Source organism: Psammomys obesus, unplaced genomic scaffold (assembly GCF_907164565.1).
Source record: "Psammomys obesus unplaced genomic scaffold, mPsaObe1.curated_primary_1811, whole genome shotgun sequence".
Taxonomy (NCBI): Eukaryota; Metazoa; Chordata; class Mammalia; order Rodentia; family Muridae; genus Psammomys; species Psammomys obesus.
Window position 1 is genome coordinate 2,816,380 of NW_026595981.1, and position 19,874 is coordinate 2,836,253.

The window sequence follows — 19,874 nt, forward strand, 5'->3', positions numbered from 1 at the left end:
ACACACACACACACACACACACACACACACACACACACACACACACAGTCTTTAAAGTAGAAATAAACTTACAAAGTGTATAGAGTACTAGCTCATTTTAGAAGTGCTAACAATCTTGGCATTATTAGACCTTTTCCAATCTAGATAATTACACTAGTATTTTTCCAGGGAAATAGGTAAAAGACAAAATGTCACCATCAGTTCTGTTATTCAGATCCAAATAAGAAAAAGGAAAAAAGAAGACTATTAAAGTATCATCCATTTCCCAGTCATACTTGTTTACAATCTGGTAAATGCAATCAAAGTTCATGATAAGTGAGTCTGGAATTAGCGCAGAGGAGGTCCAGGTGGGAGGCAGAGGCGCTGTAGCCAGGAAGCGGTGGCAGGTGAGAGGGGTGCACTCGGGCGCACTCTCAACTCTGTTCATTCTTTCTACTTTGCACCCGTGAAATCTGAGACGCAGGATTGTAAAAGCAATAATCAGTACAAAAAGGGGCAATTGATACTTTCTTAGTCAGAGCAGGAGTGAGTTTTCAGAATTTTACAAGCAAACAGGGTATGGGAAGAAGTGCTTAAAGCCACTGGGCGCTAACAGAGCCACTGCTGAAAATGGCCCGCCGCTCCCCGCCTTGTTGGCCGATGATTCTAAGTAGCTGTGAAATCACGGTGCTGTGTCTAGACCTTTTTCTTCTGACAAGGGAGCGCCAAGCAAAATGTACTAAAGAAACAAATCCCAACAATGCAAACAACCGTTATCAGACTACTGAGTCAGGTGAAAGCACAGCTACAGCCCATAATAAGGAGCTAATTGTATTTTCCTTTAATATTCACAAAGCAAGTCTGCAATCTACATGAGCTGAGAAACATTTTACACATTTTAAGAAATAAAATGATTTCATCATACTCATTTATTCTGTTTCACTCTCAGTACTAAGTTCCCGAAACACTGGTTTACACAGTTCCTTCATTCCTCCCCTACCTGTTTCATGGCCTGCTTCTTAGCAGCTTCCCTCTGAAGGCTTTCACTCACGGAGGTCTGTAAGACAGAAAAATGTCACTGTTCATCTAACTTAAATTCCTCTTCCAGTATTCTGGTTGCAAATGGTTCCTTACTTAAGAGTTAAAGATACAAAGGTAAGGCTAATTCAATTAGTATCAGGGGTTTTCACCTAAATGTTAGGAGACAAATTAATTTCCATTTTAATGCATCAGAATAGATTCTAAGTATTTTTTTAAAAAGCTGGTTGTGATATTTGTATAATATACACCTGAAATGGGTAGTACAGAATAATGAGCTATAGACATAAACAGACATTTTTAAAAAGAAGAAAAGCAAATATATGGTAAACAGGCATATGAAAAATGTTCAGCCAAAGAGCATGGAGGCAGCGTGTTAAAACACTACCAACGTGTTGTCAAAATGTATTATCAACCAATCCGAATTTCCCTGCTATGTGGCACTTTCAATTTTTTTCGTTTTTCTTTTCTTTTCTTTTGTCTTTTGCGATAGTCTCACTACTGCAGCCCTAGTTATGCATGTGGACCAGGCTGGCCTTGAACCCACAGGGGATCTGCCTGCCTCTGCCTCCTCAGTGCCGACTTAAAGGCATGCGTCACTATATCCAGTCAGATAACAATTTTAAACATTTTTAGAAGTAATATATACTTCAGATGTATTTTATGTCTACTTCTAATCAGCGCAAATGAAAGCTTTTTATCTTCCTTCCACAAATCAGAAAAGCAACAATGAACTCAGTAAGGAAAGAAATGGATTTCATACTGTATAAAACTGTTACATAACTACCATCAACACTGACTCATTAATCTTAGTTTCTAGACTACATAAGGAAGAGGTCAAAATAATATTCACAAAGCAGCTCAGTGATCTCAGTTCCAGTTTTACCAAGTTTCCCTGTTGTAATATCCCTACATCTAATAGTTCCTACTTCAAATATACATAACGACTGGCTCAAAACTGGGGAGGGGGGAGGGTAATGACCAAAATCAAATATGCTCTAACTACAAAGTACACTTATTAGTTGATTAATTCAAACATGAGTACATAAATAATTCTAATAAAACCGTTCTAAAACCAGTCCACAGTAAATGTAAAGAGAATATTCATTAACGTTACCTTTTTGTTGAATCACAGACTACCATTAAGAGGATTTCCATTGCTTTTTTAAAAAATGTATTTATTTATGTATATGAGAGCTTTATTTGCATGACAGAACAGACTATCAGATCCCATTATAGATAGTTGTAAACAATGTGGGTGCTGGGAATTGAACTCAGGACCTCTCAAGAGCAGCAGTGCTGTCAACCACTGAGCCACCTCTCCAGCCCCTAGGATTTCCATTGCTTAAGAGGGCAAAAATTATTTTCTCTAAGAGCTTTTAAAGGGGCTAGAGAGATGGCTCAGTGGTTAAGAGCACTGTCTGCTCTTCCAAAAGTCATGAGTTCAATTCCCGGTGACCACATGGTGGCTCACTATCATCTATAATGTGAACTGATTCCCTCTTCTGGCAGACGTAAATGCAGATAGAACACTCATATAAATAAAATAAATAAATCTTTAAAAAAAAAAAGAGCTTTTAAAGGTATTTTATAAGCAAGATCAAATATAAACATTTAAACTATCATAAAAATAGAAAAACAAACCAAAACCCATACAGATGCTTAAAAAACATTTTTTTCTGCTTCAAAGTTCAAGAAAAGAAGTCTACAAAGTCTTTCAAATGTTTTTTTTTAAATATATAATTTATTTAACTTTATTTTATATGAATTGGTATGAGAGTGTCAGATCACCTGGAACTGGAGGTACAGACAGTTGTGAGCTGCCATGTGGGTGCTGAGAATTGAACCTGGGTCCTTGGGAAGAACCGACAGTGCTCTTAACCACTGAGCCATCTCTCCAGCCCCTCTTTCAAATGTTTAACTCACTAACACTTAGGTAGCATCTAAGCAAGTAAGTTTCTATCTGTTTTAGTTCCAAGTAAGAAAAATTAACATGTATTCTACAGGTACTCATCATGTAACTCTTAAAGGTTAAAGATGAAAGATGCTGTCAAGTATGGGCACTGTAAATTGAATAATTCAGAAGAAACTGCCATTTGCTTTCTTAGTCTTTGCACTCATTTATTCTACAAGAATAAAAATGACTCAACCAACCCAATGTTTGCTACACGGAATTACAGTGAGATCTGGCCTAAAGGGGAGACTTTTTGGCCACTGTTTAGCTGAAGTGCCTCCTGGGCCATGATGATTGATGAGAAGCATCTCTGCAAATACTGTTGGCATGCTTTCACCAAGAGGCTGTATAACAAACTGAAAATCTTACAGATATTAGACCACTATTTATATCAATTTTCCAGTCATATTCTTTAACTGAACCAAAGTTTTACATTTTTATAGAAATTAACCTGTCACTCTGTAGTTAATAAAGGGGGGGAGGGAGGGCAGCATTTATTGCCTATTTTTTCTGTAATGAGAGTTTACCTACTCCTGTCCTATTCTTAGCTAAAGAAAAACAGTTCAAGAATCATGCTTCTTTTCAAACGGCGCATAGCTATGATATGTTGTTGGGAACTCTAGAGATGAAAACGCCCTGTTCTTTTTTTAAATTTAGCAGCAGACCATTTGCTAGTGGTTCTGCAACTCAGCACTCCTTGTTATGGGCTTAATTTACTCATATTTATACTCACTATAAATGCAAAACCTGCTTAACAGTTGTGAAGAGTGAGTGAGCTTTCTATAAATTCAAGACTGAAGACAAGGCCAATCATCCTTATCCATGAACCCTCCACAGAGAAGAAAGTGGGTTTCTGGGTGCAGGAGGAAGTCAAGCACACAGCCTTACTCTTACTACACACTGTGATATTTCAGAAGTGAAGAATTAAGTTTTCAACTTCATTTTCAAATGGCTTTATTGTTTTAACACTTTAAGCCATCAATTGAGGATCTTGCTGTGTAAAAGACACCATACTGGGCACTACTGCCAGAGATAAAAGCCCACCAAAACATTTCTGCTCAGGTAGAAGTTTACATCATGAAAATGAAGGTGTAGATATAATGGAAGTCACTCCTAAGAAGCCAAAATTTCAGAAACCATCTGGGTGTGGTGGTGCACCTTTTTAATCCTATCCCCAGACCTGGAAAGGAATAGGCAGGCAGATCTGATTGTTCAAGGCCAGCTTGGTCTACATGGAGAGTCCCAGGCCAGACAAAACTACATAGGGGAAAGAAACCTCATCTCAAAAAAAAAAAAAAGGGGGGGGGGCTTCCAGAATATATTAGGAGTGCTTTGATAGGACTAGGGCCACTTCTCCCTGAGCAACCAAGAATAGATAACTGGTCACCTAGCTTTCTCTGAGAGGCATTTTGTCTGAGCTCCTATTTGTGCACAGCTCTGCTTCTTTTGTTCACTCTGTAGTGTATATGCTTGACTTTGACCTATTTCTGGCTACAAACTCTGGATTCACCTATTTTTCGTTACCTGTTTTATGTTGCTAAAATCAGTTTTATACTACAGTAGGTCTTCATGGTAGACATAATTTAACTTACAATGTTTATCCAGATCTGCTCTTCTGCTGTCTTCTGTACTGTAATTTGCCTTTGCTTGTAGATTACACTTTTGATTTTGCACCTATCAATTTGACTTTAAATGGTCTTGTTCTGGCTGTTTCTGAATTATGTCTTCAATTTTTTTCTTCCAAAGAATTGAGGCAACCAAGTTTTTGTTGTTTTTTTTTTAAATCACTGGTTCAAACCCCCTCCTTCACCTGAATTGTGGTAATTACAATTCACCTTATTTTACAAGTCATCATGTAATTTTTAAAAATCTACCTTAATTCTTTACCCCACCTTTTTTATTTTACTTTTTGAGTAGATCCTCACTGTGGAGCCCTAACTGGCCTCAAATTCGTATTATTCCATTATTTATGCCTCAATCTCCTAAGGGCTGAAATTTCAAGCATGTACTATCTACCATGCCAAGCATAGTCTGGTACATTAACAACAAACAAACAAACAAAAACAGGTCAGTGCAATGACTCAGTGATTGACATGTCCATGCTGGAGCTGGAGCTCAGAACCCAAATGCATGCTTGGCGGGTGTGGTGGCCCACACAGAATCCCAGCCTCAGAGGCAGAAGCAGGGGCCCCCAGAAGGATAGAAAAGGTAACCAAGATGATTCCTGACAGCCTTCCTCTGGCCTCTACAGGAACACTCACATCTACATCTACAGACACACACGCACGCGCCCTAACCCAAACAAACAAACATGCATACACAGACATCCTTGGTTTACTGCCCCCTTCTGTCCTTTCTCCTCCTTTACCCTTTCCTGACCTCCCCTCCCCACAGTCGGCGCTAACCTTTTCCTCCCCACTCCCTCGATGCTCCCAATAAATCGGAATTTATATAATACAGCTTCATCTCTCTATTAGCTCATTCTGTTTTATTTAATCAATCATTATACTACACAACATGAGATATTAGGTGGTTAAAATCCCACTCGACATGTACCCCAGCTCACCTGAAAGGTGAGTCTTAAACAACAAACGGCCTTACCTCCACTCCAACATCTCAAACTGGGAGAATGCTCTCTGGCAAGAATTGCCTAAGATAGTGATTTGCTACATGGAGTTTTCTGGTAGGCAGCTAACTGGTGTTTTTACTCGGCAAAGGAACAAGTTAGTGGACATCTTTTTAAAGCAGCTTTGCTTTCCTGTTGAAATACTTCAATGACACAGAATCTTCTTACTAACATACACTGTACTTTTCTTTGTTTTTTTTTTGGTCAAGGAATGAACTGAGAGAAGACTGTACATGTACATGACCCTCCCAAAGCACCACTGTAGTGGCAAGAAACTCAAGGTAATTTAAGTTTTAACTCTCAGATGGGTAAAAAAGTCTCTGTGTATGTACGCTGTAGTTAGATACAGTCTTAACTGAAAATGATGAGATCTATAATTCAAACACAAGTGTGTTTGGGATATGGCTAAGAGGTAGAAGATTTGCCTAACATGGTCCTGGGTTCAATCTCTAATACAACAAATAAAATAAAACTTAAAAAACATCTAGACAAAAATATTATATTATCTGTATATAACCACATATAACCACAGCATGGTATATTTAAAGAGGAATGCAAGAGAGGGTAAGGGATATGGTGGGAATTAACTCAGGACAAGTCATGTGCAGGCTAATGACTTCAGTGTGCCTGGAAGACAGCTGTGAGTAACAACTCAGAAGTTAGGTCTGCTGTGTAATGGCTCTTGCCCTTGTTGGAGCAATATCATAGTTCCAGAGACCAGACAGACGTTTTTACATATTGCATGTGCTGACGTCATACCTTACCTACTTTGTGTGTTAATTTCTCTGAGATAAAAACCACAGCAAACAGTGTGTGCCGCATAAAGGGATGTATAGGGTCAGCTGTGGCTTGCTCATAATGAAGACATATAGTTCTCTACCACAGCAGTGTAGGATCCTGACTAAAGGAAAAACCTCAGAACATGCTGTCTATATCGCATGTTACATCAACCAAGATTAGTGATAGAAAAACAAGGATTTTATGTTTAATGAAAAGATATGGATATAGAATGGTAGCTCTTTCAACTTTCTTTAACTTACCAATAAAATAAAATTCTGTATGTTTTTTCAGTTAGGAACACAAACTTATTTTCAAAAGCGACACTGTAAGCCATGCTGCAGCAGCTAGCACTCAGAAGAGTCAAAGGTCGCATTGCCTTTCCTCTGCAAGGGCAATTTTAATGAAATATACTCAGCAGTGTATTTCTCCTTTTAAAGACAAGCCAGAGTTTGGGACCCCATAGATAATGGCAATGACCAAGTCAGGTGTGCAGTAGGCCCAGGACAGACTTTATTAGAGTTTTGTTACAAACACACAGTCTCTTGACACTAAAGATGTAGTTCTTGCAGATAAGGCTGGGAGGCAGGAAATGAATCTCCTCCCAAATGCTGCTTCTTATCTTTAAAGTAACCTCAAATTATTACTAAACTAATAAAGTAATTTTGTTTCAGAAAGTGATCTGATCTATTTTATTTTGAGCTTTTGATAAGTCCAAGAGTGAGATGTGGGATTATTACTTTTTGTCTGACTATAAACACTAAGACATGTCATAAAAATAAAGGAAAAGCTTTTAAAAATGATTTTTATAGTAAAGCTGAAATAAGCAATATCAAATTCTGTCAGTATAGTACATGAATATATATACAGTTTTAGATAAGTAAAAACAAAACAAAAACCACAATTGATTTTGTCATTTAACTACAAATTTTGAGGTAAAAATTTTATTGGCTTCTAATTAAAAATTGTCATTAAATAGGACACAATGACCTTGTATATAAAACCCAATAAAAGTGATAATTCCCCAAAGTAACTTTATATCAATTAGTGCCTTATTTGTGAAAATTTTGTAATATAACACCTCCTAGCTAATAGCTACAGCCCAAACTGGAAATTAAAATTGCACTAAAAGGCCACAAAAAAGCTGGGCATGGTAGCACACACCCATAATCTCAGCACTCGGGGAGGAAGAGGCAGGTGGATCTCTGAGAGTCCAGGATAGCCAAGGCTACACAGAGAAATCCTGTCTTGGTGGTGATAGGGAAGTCCATAAAAAGCCAGGCTACTAAATATTACCATCAAACACCAAGTGGGCTGGAGCCAGTCCAGAGAACAGTCACCTAGTGATGAATGGCGGTAATGACCTTAAACGGAGAAGGTCTTACTGTATGGTAACACAGACACAGCCTACCGTACTTCTACCATGTGTCACACAGAGCTGGGCACTTAAGATACACTATTGTTATCTTTAAACCTTAGATGCTATCACAGGGCCAGGCTTTCCAGTTTTGTTGTGGAGACAAGGCTTCACAATGTGCCCAGGCTGGCCTCTAACCCAGGCTCCCCCTACCTTGGCCTCTAGTGCTGGGGTTATAGTTGTGCAGCACTGTGGAAACAGACCAAGAGAAATGAAACAATCACCTAGGATACCAAAGCTAGGAACACCAAGTTCAAATCTGCTACAAACTGCAAATTAACCCACTCTGCAGCCTGACCCTTGAAATGACACAGGAAATCCACAACCGTGCTCCACGCTAACAGTTACCTCAGCACCCGCAGCTCAAAGACACCAAACTACCCCTGAGGCTGGGTGGTATGTGCAGGAAATGGTGGCAGGGGCTCCAGAGGCTGGTATTTTGAAGCAAGAAAACATGAATAATAGAAGACTGATTAGTTGGGTTTCACATTAAAAGCAGCAATGTAGATGTGGACCTTGACATATCACCTTCTCTGGGAAAGGCAAATAACCGAGATCTCATTTCTGTCCTGAGTTGGAAATAATACAGGAGAACAGACTGATTAGATGATCGGCTTGAGAACACAGGAAGAACTGGCATTTTGTCTAGTCTGCAGTATGCCACTCTTTAGGACAAGTGGTTAACCAAAAGGTAGAATGTTTGTGTAAAATGTATCTAACGTGAATTTGAAAAGGATTGACTAGGATGGAGATAAGAAACACTTCAAGGAAAACAACTACAATAAAAACAGGTGGGCAGTAGTGGCCCATGCCTTTAATGTCAGCACTGGAGAGGCAGAGGCAAGCTAGTCTAGGAATTCAAGGCCAGCCTGGTCTACAGAATGAGTTCAGGAACGCCAGGGCTGTTGCACTGAGAAACCCTGTCTCAAAAAACAAAAGAACAGCAACAACAGAAAAAGTTCACCAAGTGCTAGGCCTAGATACACCCTAGGGCAGCGGCTCTCAACCTATAGGTTATGACCGCTTTGGAGTGGAATGACCCTTTCACAGGAGCCACCTAAGTTCACTGGAAAACAGATATTTATAACTCATAACAGTAGCAAAAAAAAAAAAAAAAAAGTATGGTTGGTGTCAGCACAGTATTAGGAAGGCTGGAAGCAGCACTGCTCAGGAGCTTTTATACCCTTATATGACTGGGGACTCTTACCAGGACAGGTTTACCATATTAGATACTGAAAGTACCAACGTGACAAAATGACTCAGTGGGTAAAGGTGCTAACTGCCAAACCTGGAAACTTGGGAGTTCAAGTCCCAAAAACCAGGTAGAGAACTTCAAAGCTGTCCTCTGACCTCCTCCTAAGCACCACAGCACGAAAGCTCACACGGGTGAAACAACATTTAAAATATACTTTAAAGAAATTAAAACCAACAAGGGATGAGCATGGCTGTACATAACTATAATCCCTGCGCACAGGAGGAGGAGGCAGCAGGACTTCATGTTCCTCAAGATGCTGTCACAGGGGGAGGTGAAGGAAGCCAGTGTGATGACAAAGCACCCAGGAAACGGAGGCAGGAGAATCAGCCTTGGCTAGATAGTAAGTGCAAGGCTAACCTGAACTAGTCATGAAATCCTGCTCCAGAAAAGAGTGGGGGCTGGAGAGATGGTTTAATGTTAAGATCCTCTGGGTGCTCTTCCAGAGGATCTAGGTTCAATTTCCAGCACCCACATGGCTTAGAACTGTCTACAGCTCTAATTCCAGGGGATCAGTTGCCCTCTTCTGGCCTCCTCAGGGAACCAGGCACACAAGCAGTGCATATACAACTATACTTTCTTAAAAAATTGTAAAAGATGTAATTTATGTTACACTTTGTAATTTAAAACCAGTTGCACATATATACCAAAACCAAGTGCGGTTTATGTTAGAATTTACAAGAATGGTCTCACTTTAGAAAAATTTATCAATGTAACCCACAACAGTAACAGATACTGGAAAAAAGAAAACAGCTAACAAAATTTAATCTAACACCTAACACAATTTTTGGGCCGTGTGGTCCCGGAACTCTGTAGCCCAGGCTGGCCCTGAACTCAGAGATCCACCTGCCTCTACCTCCTGAATGCTGAGATTAAAGGCGTGCACCACCACCACCTGGCTTCCTTGGGGGGGAGGGGGTAAGGGGAGCTAATACAATTTTTAAGCACTCACAGTTATTGGTAAATTTTCATGAACTTACCTTGTATTGGCTTATAACATCAAGATTTGTACTGGCCTCTGGGGCATCAGGCAGGCAAGCGATGCACAGACACATGCAGACAAAACACCCACACATATCAGCATACATTAATATACTTTAATTGCTGTGCTGCATATAGCTCTGTAGGATACACCTGCTTACCAGGTGTGAGGCCCTCAGATTGCTCCTCAGCACAAAGGTAAGTAAATAAATCTAGAAATATTACAGAAACCAAGTAGGTTTTATATGATAAAGCCAACAGGCAAGCATTCTTCCACAGTCAAAACTTAGGAAACGATGCCCTAAGAACACTTGCTGAAAACTTGGAAAGAAAGCCAAATATCACAGAAATGGAAAGCAAGAGTAAAAAAAGAACTAGTGAAGAGCAGCAGAAAAAAAGAAGTTTATAGGAAAGCAAGAATGAGTTACTTTCGGAACAGAACTCATGTCAATTTATTACAGCAGATGGAGTACACAGCATGCTAACCATAGCATGGCATGGTGGCAAATGCCTACTCCTAGCTATCCAAGAGGGCAGCCCGGGAGTTTGAGGCCAGTCGGGGTAGTGTATGGAGAGCCTAAGAATCTATCCCAAACAAACAAGCAAATTAAAAGGGACAGTTTTGAAAGTTAAGTAGGCCAAACATGGAGTTAGAGTTGTAATTCTAGTATTTAAGGCTGAAGCAGGAGGGTCACAAGCTTAAGGTTAGCCAACAAGCATGGTGAGACCCTGTCAGAAAATAAAAACAAAGTTCAAGACATTCCAGGGGATCAGGAAGGAGGCAGAGCATGAGTAAAGGTACCAGAGGATTCTAAGCATTTTGGAACTGCACTGGGAGCTACCTAAGAGTAAAGGCTAAGGCAGAGCTGCAAACTGCAGGCCTGGTATGAGATGAACATAAGACACTTGGTCATCAAGTCTGGATAGTTCCAAATGTCAACTAACTTAACATACCTCAGTGGCCACACAAAGAACAATACCCCTATAGAACCAGTTCAGAAAATTCACTATACAAAATAGGTAGAGATGCAGATCAAGACCTCGAGGCTCTGGATCTAACTGCCAGCAATACTAAAAAAAGAAAAAATGCATAATGCTAATTAAACATTTTTAAAAAGCACGGGAATAGGGAGAAATCTCAGCAGTTAAGGACACTGCTGCTTGCTCTTTCAGAGGACCTGGGTTCAACTCCCAGCACCCACTTGGCAGCTCGCATGTGCCTCCAGTTCCAGGGTGGTCTGATACCCTCACACAGACATACATGCAGGCGAGTATGAGGGCCCCACCATGTCTCTACCTCCATCCAATAAATCTTTCAGAACAACAACAAAAAAAGCAAACAAATTTTGAGATTTTGATTTGCTACATTATAAATGGCTTTAATTTCCAGTTTTCAGGCAAAAACATACAAAATATAATGAACAAGATGTCCAACGAACAAAAACAAACAAACAAAATAGAACTATTTCTAAAGAACTAAAAAACAGTTTGAGCAAAGTGTCTCACCAAACAGAGACCATAAGAGAGGAAGGGAAGAAAAGAAAGAAAAAAGAGGGAGGAAGAGAGAAAATTCTGAAGTTGAAAAAAAATACAAACACTGTATTGTGCACTGTATTTCAGAAGGGGAAAAAAAGAAATTTTAAAAATTTGCCCAACAGCCATCATGAGTCAATCTGGTCAAAAGGTCAGAGATAAAAACAAGATTAACAAAGTCATTTTTATTTATCTAGAAAATCTGAGATTAATATCACGTTCTTCCTAGGAAAAAGAATCCCTAGTTCAGGCTGGAGAGATGGCTCAAGGTCAAGAGCACTGCCTGCTTTTCCAGAGGTCCTGAGTTCAATTCCAGCAACACATGGTGGCTCACAACCATCTATACTGAGATCTGGGTGCCCTCTTCTGGTGTGCAGGTGTACATGCAGACAGTACACTGTCTATAAAATAAATAAATCTTTTTAAAAAATTATTAGTTTATTCACTTTGTACCCCAGCTGTAGCCCCCTCCCTCATCCTCTCTCACTCCTGCCCTTCCTCCCTCTTCTCCTCCCATGCCTCCCACCCCCAGTCACAGGGGAGGTCCTCCTCCCCTTCACTCTGACCCTAGTCTATCAGGTCTCATCAGGACTGGCTGCAATGTCTTCCTCTGTGGCCATGGCAAGGCTGCTCCCCCCTCAGAGGGAGGTGATCCAAGTGTCAACCACTAAGTTCATGTTAGAGACAGTCCCTGTTCCCATTACTGGGGAACCCTCTTGGACCCTGAGCTCCCATGGGCTACATCTATGCAGGGGTTCTAGGTTATCTCCATGCATGGTCCTTGGTTGGAATATCAGTCTCAGAAAAGACCCCTGGGCACAGAGTTCTTGGTTTTGTTGCTCTCCTTGTGGAGCTCCTGTCCTCTCCAGGCCTTTCTATCTCCCCTTCTTTCATATGATTCCCTGCACTCTGCCCAAAGTTTGGCTATGATTCTCAGCATCTGCTGTGATACCCTGAAGGGCAGAATTCCAAGATCACCTATCTGCAATACTTGCCCTCAGCTCCTTCGCATAACTAGGATTCTCTTGTCATCTTGCCCAGTTTTTAAAAACCTCATTCTTTTCTCTTTTTGCTTTGCTTTCTCCATACTGCTAGACAACAGAGACGATTTTTGGCAAAATTACAGAATTACTTTCAAATATCTCATTGTCGGGGGCTGGAGAGATGGCTCAAGAGTTTAAGAGCACTGGTTGTTCCTCCAAAGGTCCTGAGTTCAATTCCCAGCAACCACATGGTGGCTCACAACCATCTATAATGAAATTTGGTTCTCTCTTCTGGCCTGCATGTGTACATGCAGACAGAACACTGTATACATAATAAATAAACCTTAAAAAAAATCTCATTGTCTATATTGCTATTTAAGTACATTCAGTATCATGAATTTCCTAGGATTTGGTTTGGCAGCATGAGAAAAGTTAACATTATTAGCTGTCACTAAAATAATCTAAATTTCTTGGCATTAAAAAACCCCTGTCATTTATTTGTACTACACAAGACCACATGCAGAGTAGTAGACTATTATATGGTTGTAACTGATAAAAAGCCAGCTACATGAATTCAACTCCACTATAATGCTCAGCTAGAGTAAAATTTTTTTACTTTGTCTTATCATTAATCACCCAAATAGACCTCCAACCAAAATAAAATTAGTTTTTCATTAGAAATCAGAAATGAGGGCTGGAGTGATGGCTCAGAGGTTAAGAGCACTGGCTGCTCTTCCTGAGTTCAATTCCCAGCAACCACATGGCGCACACACAGATACAACACTCATACATAAAATAAACAAAATCTTTTAAAAATAGGTAAGAAATGTGGGCTTTTAATAATTTAGAAACTTAGTTTTTTTTTCCCCTGCCTGATCACATAGCCAAGCAAGTATTCTACCACTAAGCCACATCTCCAGTTTTTCATCAAGTCACTGTTATCTTATTTTCTATTTCTTTTCAGTTTTGTACATACCAACATCTCATACAGCCTAGGCTGATCTCTAACTTGCTTCTGATCCTTTTACCTTCACTTTCCCAAGTGCCGAGTTACAGGCTTGTGCCACCATGCTTGGCTACATTTCTTAAGTATCTTTAATCTTCATTAGATTTTTTAAAAACTCTGTTCTTATTTAGTGTTTCTTTTATAGTATTTATTCCGTGTCTCATATCTTGGTGAAAATGCTGAACAAGTAAAGTACTATACTATGGCTTCTGAGTGATATTGTGTGTGTGTGTGTGTGTGTGTGTGTGTGTGTGTGTGTGTAAGATAACGAATTTTAGCTTTCTAGTTTAACATTAGTTCAGTTTTGTTTTGATCCTAAAACAATTTTCAGCTGCACAGAGCTAAATTGCACTGTAAAACTGGATTCCACATGTACATTTTTGCTTAGAAATAAGCATTTTAATTGATAAGATTGAAAGAAAAATTCATGGAGTTCAGTAAAATAAGCAAACACTGATAAATATCTAAAAGAAAGTTTTGTTGCAGGATATTTGATCCCATTGTGAACCCCCCAAAAAATGTGAATTGTAAATCCCTATTTCTTTGGTGTGGTTGAGCCCTATCACACACCGTTAATCCAAGAACTTTCTGTTTGTTGTAAACAGGTGATTATGGTGTGGTTTGTCCAGCCCTAGCACACACTTTTAACCCAAGAGCTTTCTGTATACAGGAGTTAATAAATTAACCCTAGGTCAAGAGGCGGAGCAAGAAACCAGCTGACAGGAATTAAAGAGTAGGCGGGACTTTGAGTTGAGGGCAATTTAAGACAGCTCGGAGAAGAAAGGGCTTTTTGAGCTGGCTCTTTGGGGCTTTAGTTTAGGTCTTGGGCTTTTGGCTTCTTCCTCCTGGGCTGTCAGCCAAGCTGGTGAGCCTTTTGGGTTTTTTCCGTCCAAACCTGAGCTGAGAAGGAAGGTCAGATGGGTGCTTTCTCTGCCTCTCTGAGCTAGGAGGTTTTCACCCCAGCATCTGGCTCCCAAGTCTTTACTGGTAAAAACAGAACAGTTGGGATTTTCATTTTATTTAAAACAATAAAGTTTCATGTTTGATCTATCTTCTAACATGATTTTGTTCTATTAGTCATAAATTATGTTGTGACACATGACATATTTGTTATCATGGGTACTTCTGAAAATAACCATACAGGGCAGGCATGGTGATATCACTTGTAGCACTCAGGAGGGCAAGGCAGGAGGATCATAAGTTTAAAGTCGGCTTTGGGTACATAATGAAACCCTATTTCAAAAAAAACAGAAGATGATGGGCAAAAAGGGGGAAAAGAAAAAAGAAGAGGGATGGAGACAGAGAACAATCATGCAGACCAGGAAAGAGTCAGGAAGTGATGGGCAGAACCAGCCTGCTTGGCTGTGTAAGTAGGCTGAGGAGGCCTCAGGGGTCAAGAAAGTTTGCTCTGCAATTGTGAGGACCAGAGTTCAGATCTCAACACTCATATAACAAACTGGGCATCTCCACAAGCACCTACAACCCCTGTTCTGAGAAAGGTGAATGTGGATGGCTGGGTCTTGCTGACTATTGCCCAGCTGAGAAAGCCCAATCCCAGGATCAGGCAGAGACCCTGCCTCAAAAGAAATAGATGGATGGTGACAGAAAAGGGCACTTCTGGCCTCCACCCACATGCAGGTATGTGCACTGGAAAAAAAAAAAATCAAAGGAGTATCGTATAGGAAGTAGCACTTGCTCTCAATTCTGAAAAGTGGCTTTAGTGTGGACATGTAAAAATATGTGCAGAAAACTTCCATTATGAAGAAAAACATACTGTAAGAACTAATATCATGATGGTATACTCTGTATGGAAGAGTTAGGTGAAAATGCTAACATGCATTTGAAGGCCAAAGCATTACATACAATAGATGCAAGAGCTGAGGCGTAACATAATAATTAGAACCATGCTTTGCAAGATCTGACTGACTGACAACGGTATTTAAAATGAATCTAAGAAATCAAGTAAACAATAAGGAAACTACTCAATCAACACACTGATATGATCAGAAACCACTCAGATGACTGAACAGAGTATTAGACTACTGTTGCAGAATATTTGCTCACATTGTGAACCCTAAGTTCGCGTTGTTTACTGAAGAAACTATTTCTGGCTCAGCCCTAGCACACACCTTTAATCTAAGAGCTTTCAGCTTAAGTACTGTAAACATGTTAAATAAAGTTAACCCTAGGTCAAGAAGTGGAACCAGCAACCAGCTGACAAGGAGTGAAAGAAGAAAGAAAGAAGAAAGAAGAAGTTGCACATGTGTGACACGTGCTCGCGCGCACGCGAGCGCACACACACACACACACAAATAAACAAAACTAACCCTGAATATATGCACCTCAACAATAAAACTCATATGCTAGTGCCCCCTCTGCTGGACCACTGGAGATAAAGTATGATCTAAAATTTGGGATCTTTGTTTCTGATAAGCTGCCAAGACAACAAAACAAAAGAGCAAGAGCTTTGCAGTAGCTTTTTTCCTGCTGTATCTAATTCTCTTCAGAGGTGGGGATCCATAAAGTCTGTTTCTATGTATTCTCCAAAGCACTCCTAATCTTATAGCTGTTTAAACTGCTGGTTATGAAAAGAGGTTTTAGTCTACAGATATTTAAATAATCTACTTAACGAAGAAATTCAGTTCTTAGCACAAGGATAAGCAGAAATGAACCGGGCAAATGATTTTCTAGGCAAGTAAACTATGTTAGGAACAGTCTTACACCCTGCTCAGTAAGCATTAACACAGTTCCCGAGCTAACTGGCTGACAGGGAGGTTCCACCAGTGGAAGCCCAAGGTTAAGAGGATTCGAGGGTTATTTCTCTCTTTCTCTCTCTGTATTCCCCCACCTAAAAGTCAGTCTAGTCTCCACACTGGCTTCAGATTCTTCTCGAATCAAGATAATCTCAGTTCCCACCAGGTAATCTTGGCTTATTTCTTCCTATTGCTACTCTCTGATCACCTCACCATTTCCTATTTGGCTTCTCAAGTCTTTTACTACTTACATGAACCAAAGTCCCCTTAAGGAAGAGAGGAAGAAAGCTAGAGCAAAATGGTCCATGAACGTCTCTTCTTACTCAGGGTACCCACTGTTTAGCTGCCACTGCCCTCATTCCACGACAGAAAAGAACAGCAGCTCCAGTGAAGTTATGTTGCTTTGTTTACAAAGTATGCTAGATTATTTAATGTAAAGAGAAACGATACGTTACCTACACTCTGTAGACGTTACCTACACTCTGTGGGCTCCACAGTAAATATTTTAAAGAAAGATTTGTGTATTAAAATAAGCCACAGGAACACCAGACAATTTAATGGGAAATAGTCTTTCTTCAAAAAATGGTGTTGCAAGAACTACGTAGCCATATGCAAAAGAATGAAACTCAATCACTTCAGACTACAAAAATTAACAGAAAACTGGATAAAGACTTAAGCTTATGAGACAAAAACTGCAGAACGCTTAGAAGAAAACATAGATGCAAATCTCCACGCCCTTCAATTAGGCAATATTTTTCTGAGGAATGGCACCAAAGCACTGGCAACTGATAAATGCCATCCTCGAAATTGAAATGTTATCCTTCAAAGCACATCAAAAAAAAATGAAGACAACCCATGAATGAAAAGATAATTTTGCAAATCATATATCTAAGTAGACAGTTATAGTATAATAACATAAATAACTATTACAACTCAGTATTAAAAATTGGTAAATGATATGAACAGAGATTTCTCCAACATCTCTGGCCATCAGGGAGATGCAAATCAAAAGCACAAAGAGGTGCCACTAGACAGCTATGTTAAAAAAAGGAAGCTGGGTGTGGTGGTGCACACCTTTAATCTCAGCATTTGGGAGGCAGAGACTGGTGGATCTCTGTGAGTTTCAAGCCAGCCACATCTACACAGCAAGATCCAGGACAGCCAAGGCTACATACTGAGATCTGTCTCAAAAAAAAAAAAGGGGGGATACGTATGTGTGGGATGGGGTGAGGTGTTGGAACCTTTATATAACACTGATGGGAAAGCAAAGTGATGCTGCTACTCTGATAATTCTGAAAATCTTAATATATAATTATCATATGAACCTGCTGGCAATCACATTTCTAAGAATATATCCAACATAGGTAAAACACATGCCATACAAAAATCTACATACATGCATGTGTTCATAACAGTACTAATGTAACAGGAACTCCTATGTATACCAAGTGATGACGAAATAAAATGTAGCACAATGAATTATCATTCAGTCATGAGAGTGGGGCCAGGAAGGGATGGCTCAGTTGGTAAGAGCCCTTGGTGTACATGAGAGCCTGCGTTTCCATCCCCAGGACCCACATAAAGTCAAGAATGCTATTAGCCCAGTGTTGGGGAAGGTAGACAAGTGCATCTTGGGAGGTCAGTGGCTGGCTAGGGTAACCCAAATGGAAATCTTCCAGTTCAGTGAGAGACTGGTCTCAAGGCAACAAGGTGGAAACATCTGGGATCCTTGTTTGGCTTCTATGTATGGATGCACAAGTGCCTAAGTCTCAACATTCATTTACATGCACTATACACACACACATTCAAATTAAAGCTAATTAAATAAATAAATAGATAAATAAATAAATAAAGTAGGGCCTGGGGAGACAGCTCAGTGGTTAAGCGCACTGGTGTTCTTCAGAGGACCTGAGTTCAATTCCCACCATCCATATGGTGGCTACAACCATTTGTAGCTCCAGTTCCAGGGGAGCTAATACTTACTGATTCTCATGGGCATATGGTACATAGATATTCATACACATAAATCTTTAAAAAAATAAAATAAATACAAAGTAGCCATGTGTGAGGCTCCAAGTTCCACCTGCAGCATCGCCAAGAATAAAAAATGTTAAAAATTAAAGAAAGGAATGAAAAGGGGTGTGAAATACTGACACATTATAACTTTAAGAATATTTATGTTAACTTACAAGAAATCAGAGAAAACTCTGTGTCCTCGACCCCTACTGAACAAGTCCATTTCTGTAAACTGTCAGAATAGAAGACCCCACATAAACAGAAGTAAAAGGTGACCAAGGTTTGGAGAGCAACTACAACGGGTACATTTTTTCTTGCTGGGTATAAAACTATTAAAAATGACATAGAGATGATTGTACAATGCAAACGGGTGCAGCAGGCTGGGGATCCCGAACCTGATGACCAGGACCGACATGTGGGAGGTGACAACCCTCTCCTACAAGCTGCTCTCTGACCACCACACAAGCACGATGGCATACACAGACATACAGACACACACATATACACAAATACGTAAACGAAATAGACGTCATTTTAAAATTAAAACAGACGTACATGGCATGTCAGCCATACTGCATTCTTTTCTTAACAGGGGAAACTGGTCAGCGAGGCGCTCGCCACACACTGTGACAACCGAGCCCGGTCCCTGGAACTAACAATGTGGAATGTGGTGGTCCTCACCTGCAATCCCAGTGCTCTGTAAGTACATGAGAAACAAGGGCAGGAGAGTGCGCCAGGCCAGGCCACTGCACACACTGGACAGGCCACCTCTCAAAAGCCGCCCTCCCGCGTGCGCCTGGCAGAGGAACTCACACACATTTTTCTTTTTTCCTTAAATATGATCAAATTAAAATTTATTCTTGTGAGACAGCCAGTGGAAAATGTCAAAGGAAATAGTCAATGAAAGGTGACAAGAAAAACTACATTTAAAAGTACAACTCCCCGACATGAATATTAAGTTTTGTGTTATCAAAAGGAATGAGACTCAATGAGCTATTGAACATCACAGGAAAAACCGGTCGGTAGGAAATGTGAGGAAATGATGTTTTAGTACTTGTTACTGAGACAAAAAGCAGACTCATTAAAACTATATCACCATTGCTTTCTTCATATTTAAATACATTTCACATGGCTCAAAAATGTACACATTAAGACCAGAAACTCTAGCTGTTTAACCTAATTTTAAATACAACTATCTCTTGTAATCTGAAGGTAAGAATTAAGATTTATATAATTTTTTCATTATTATTATTATTTACAATTTATTCACTTTGTATCCCAGCTGTAGCCCCCTCCCTCATCTCCTCCCAGTCCCTCTCTCTTCCTCCCTATATCTCTCCCTACTCCACTGATAAGGGAGGTCCTCCTCCCTTACTACCTGACCCCTAGCCTAGCTGGTCTCATCAGGACTGTCTGGATCCTCTTTCTCTGTGGCCCAGTTAGGCCACCTTGCCCAGGGGAGTTGATCAAAGAGCAGGCAACCAAGTTCATGCCAGTGACTGCCCCTGCTCCCCTTACTAGGGAACCCCGATGGAGACTGGGCTGCCCATGGGCCACAT

General features: G+C 40.1%; 1 protein-coding gene across 1 annotated transcript in view; it reads right to left on the reverse strand.

The window, feature by feature from the left end:
• The window catches only part of Nsrp1 (nuclear speckle splicing regulatory protein 1), a 33,130-nt gene that overhangs the window by 8,609 nt on the left and 4,647 nt on the right, over window positions 1-19,874 (reverse strand). The window contains exon 3 of the mRNA XM_055620503.1: window positions 980-1,036. Within this exon, the coding sequence (XP_055476478.1) occupies window positions 980-1,036 (57 nt within the window). The remainder of the gene's footprint in view (window positions 1-979; window positions 1,037-19,874) is intronic.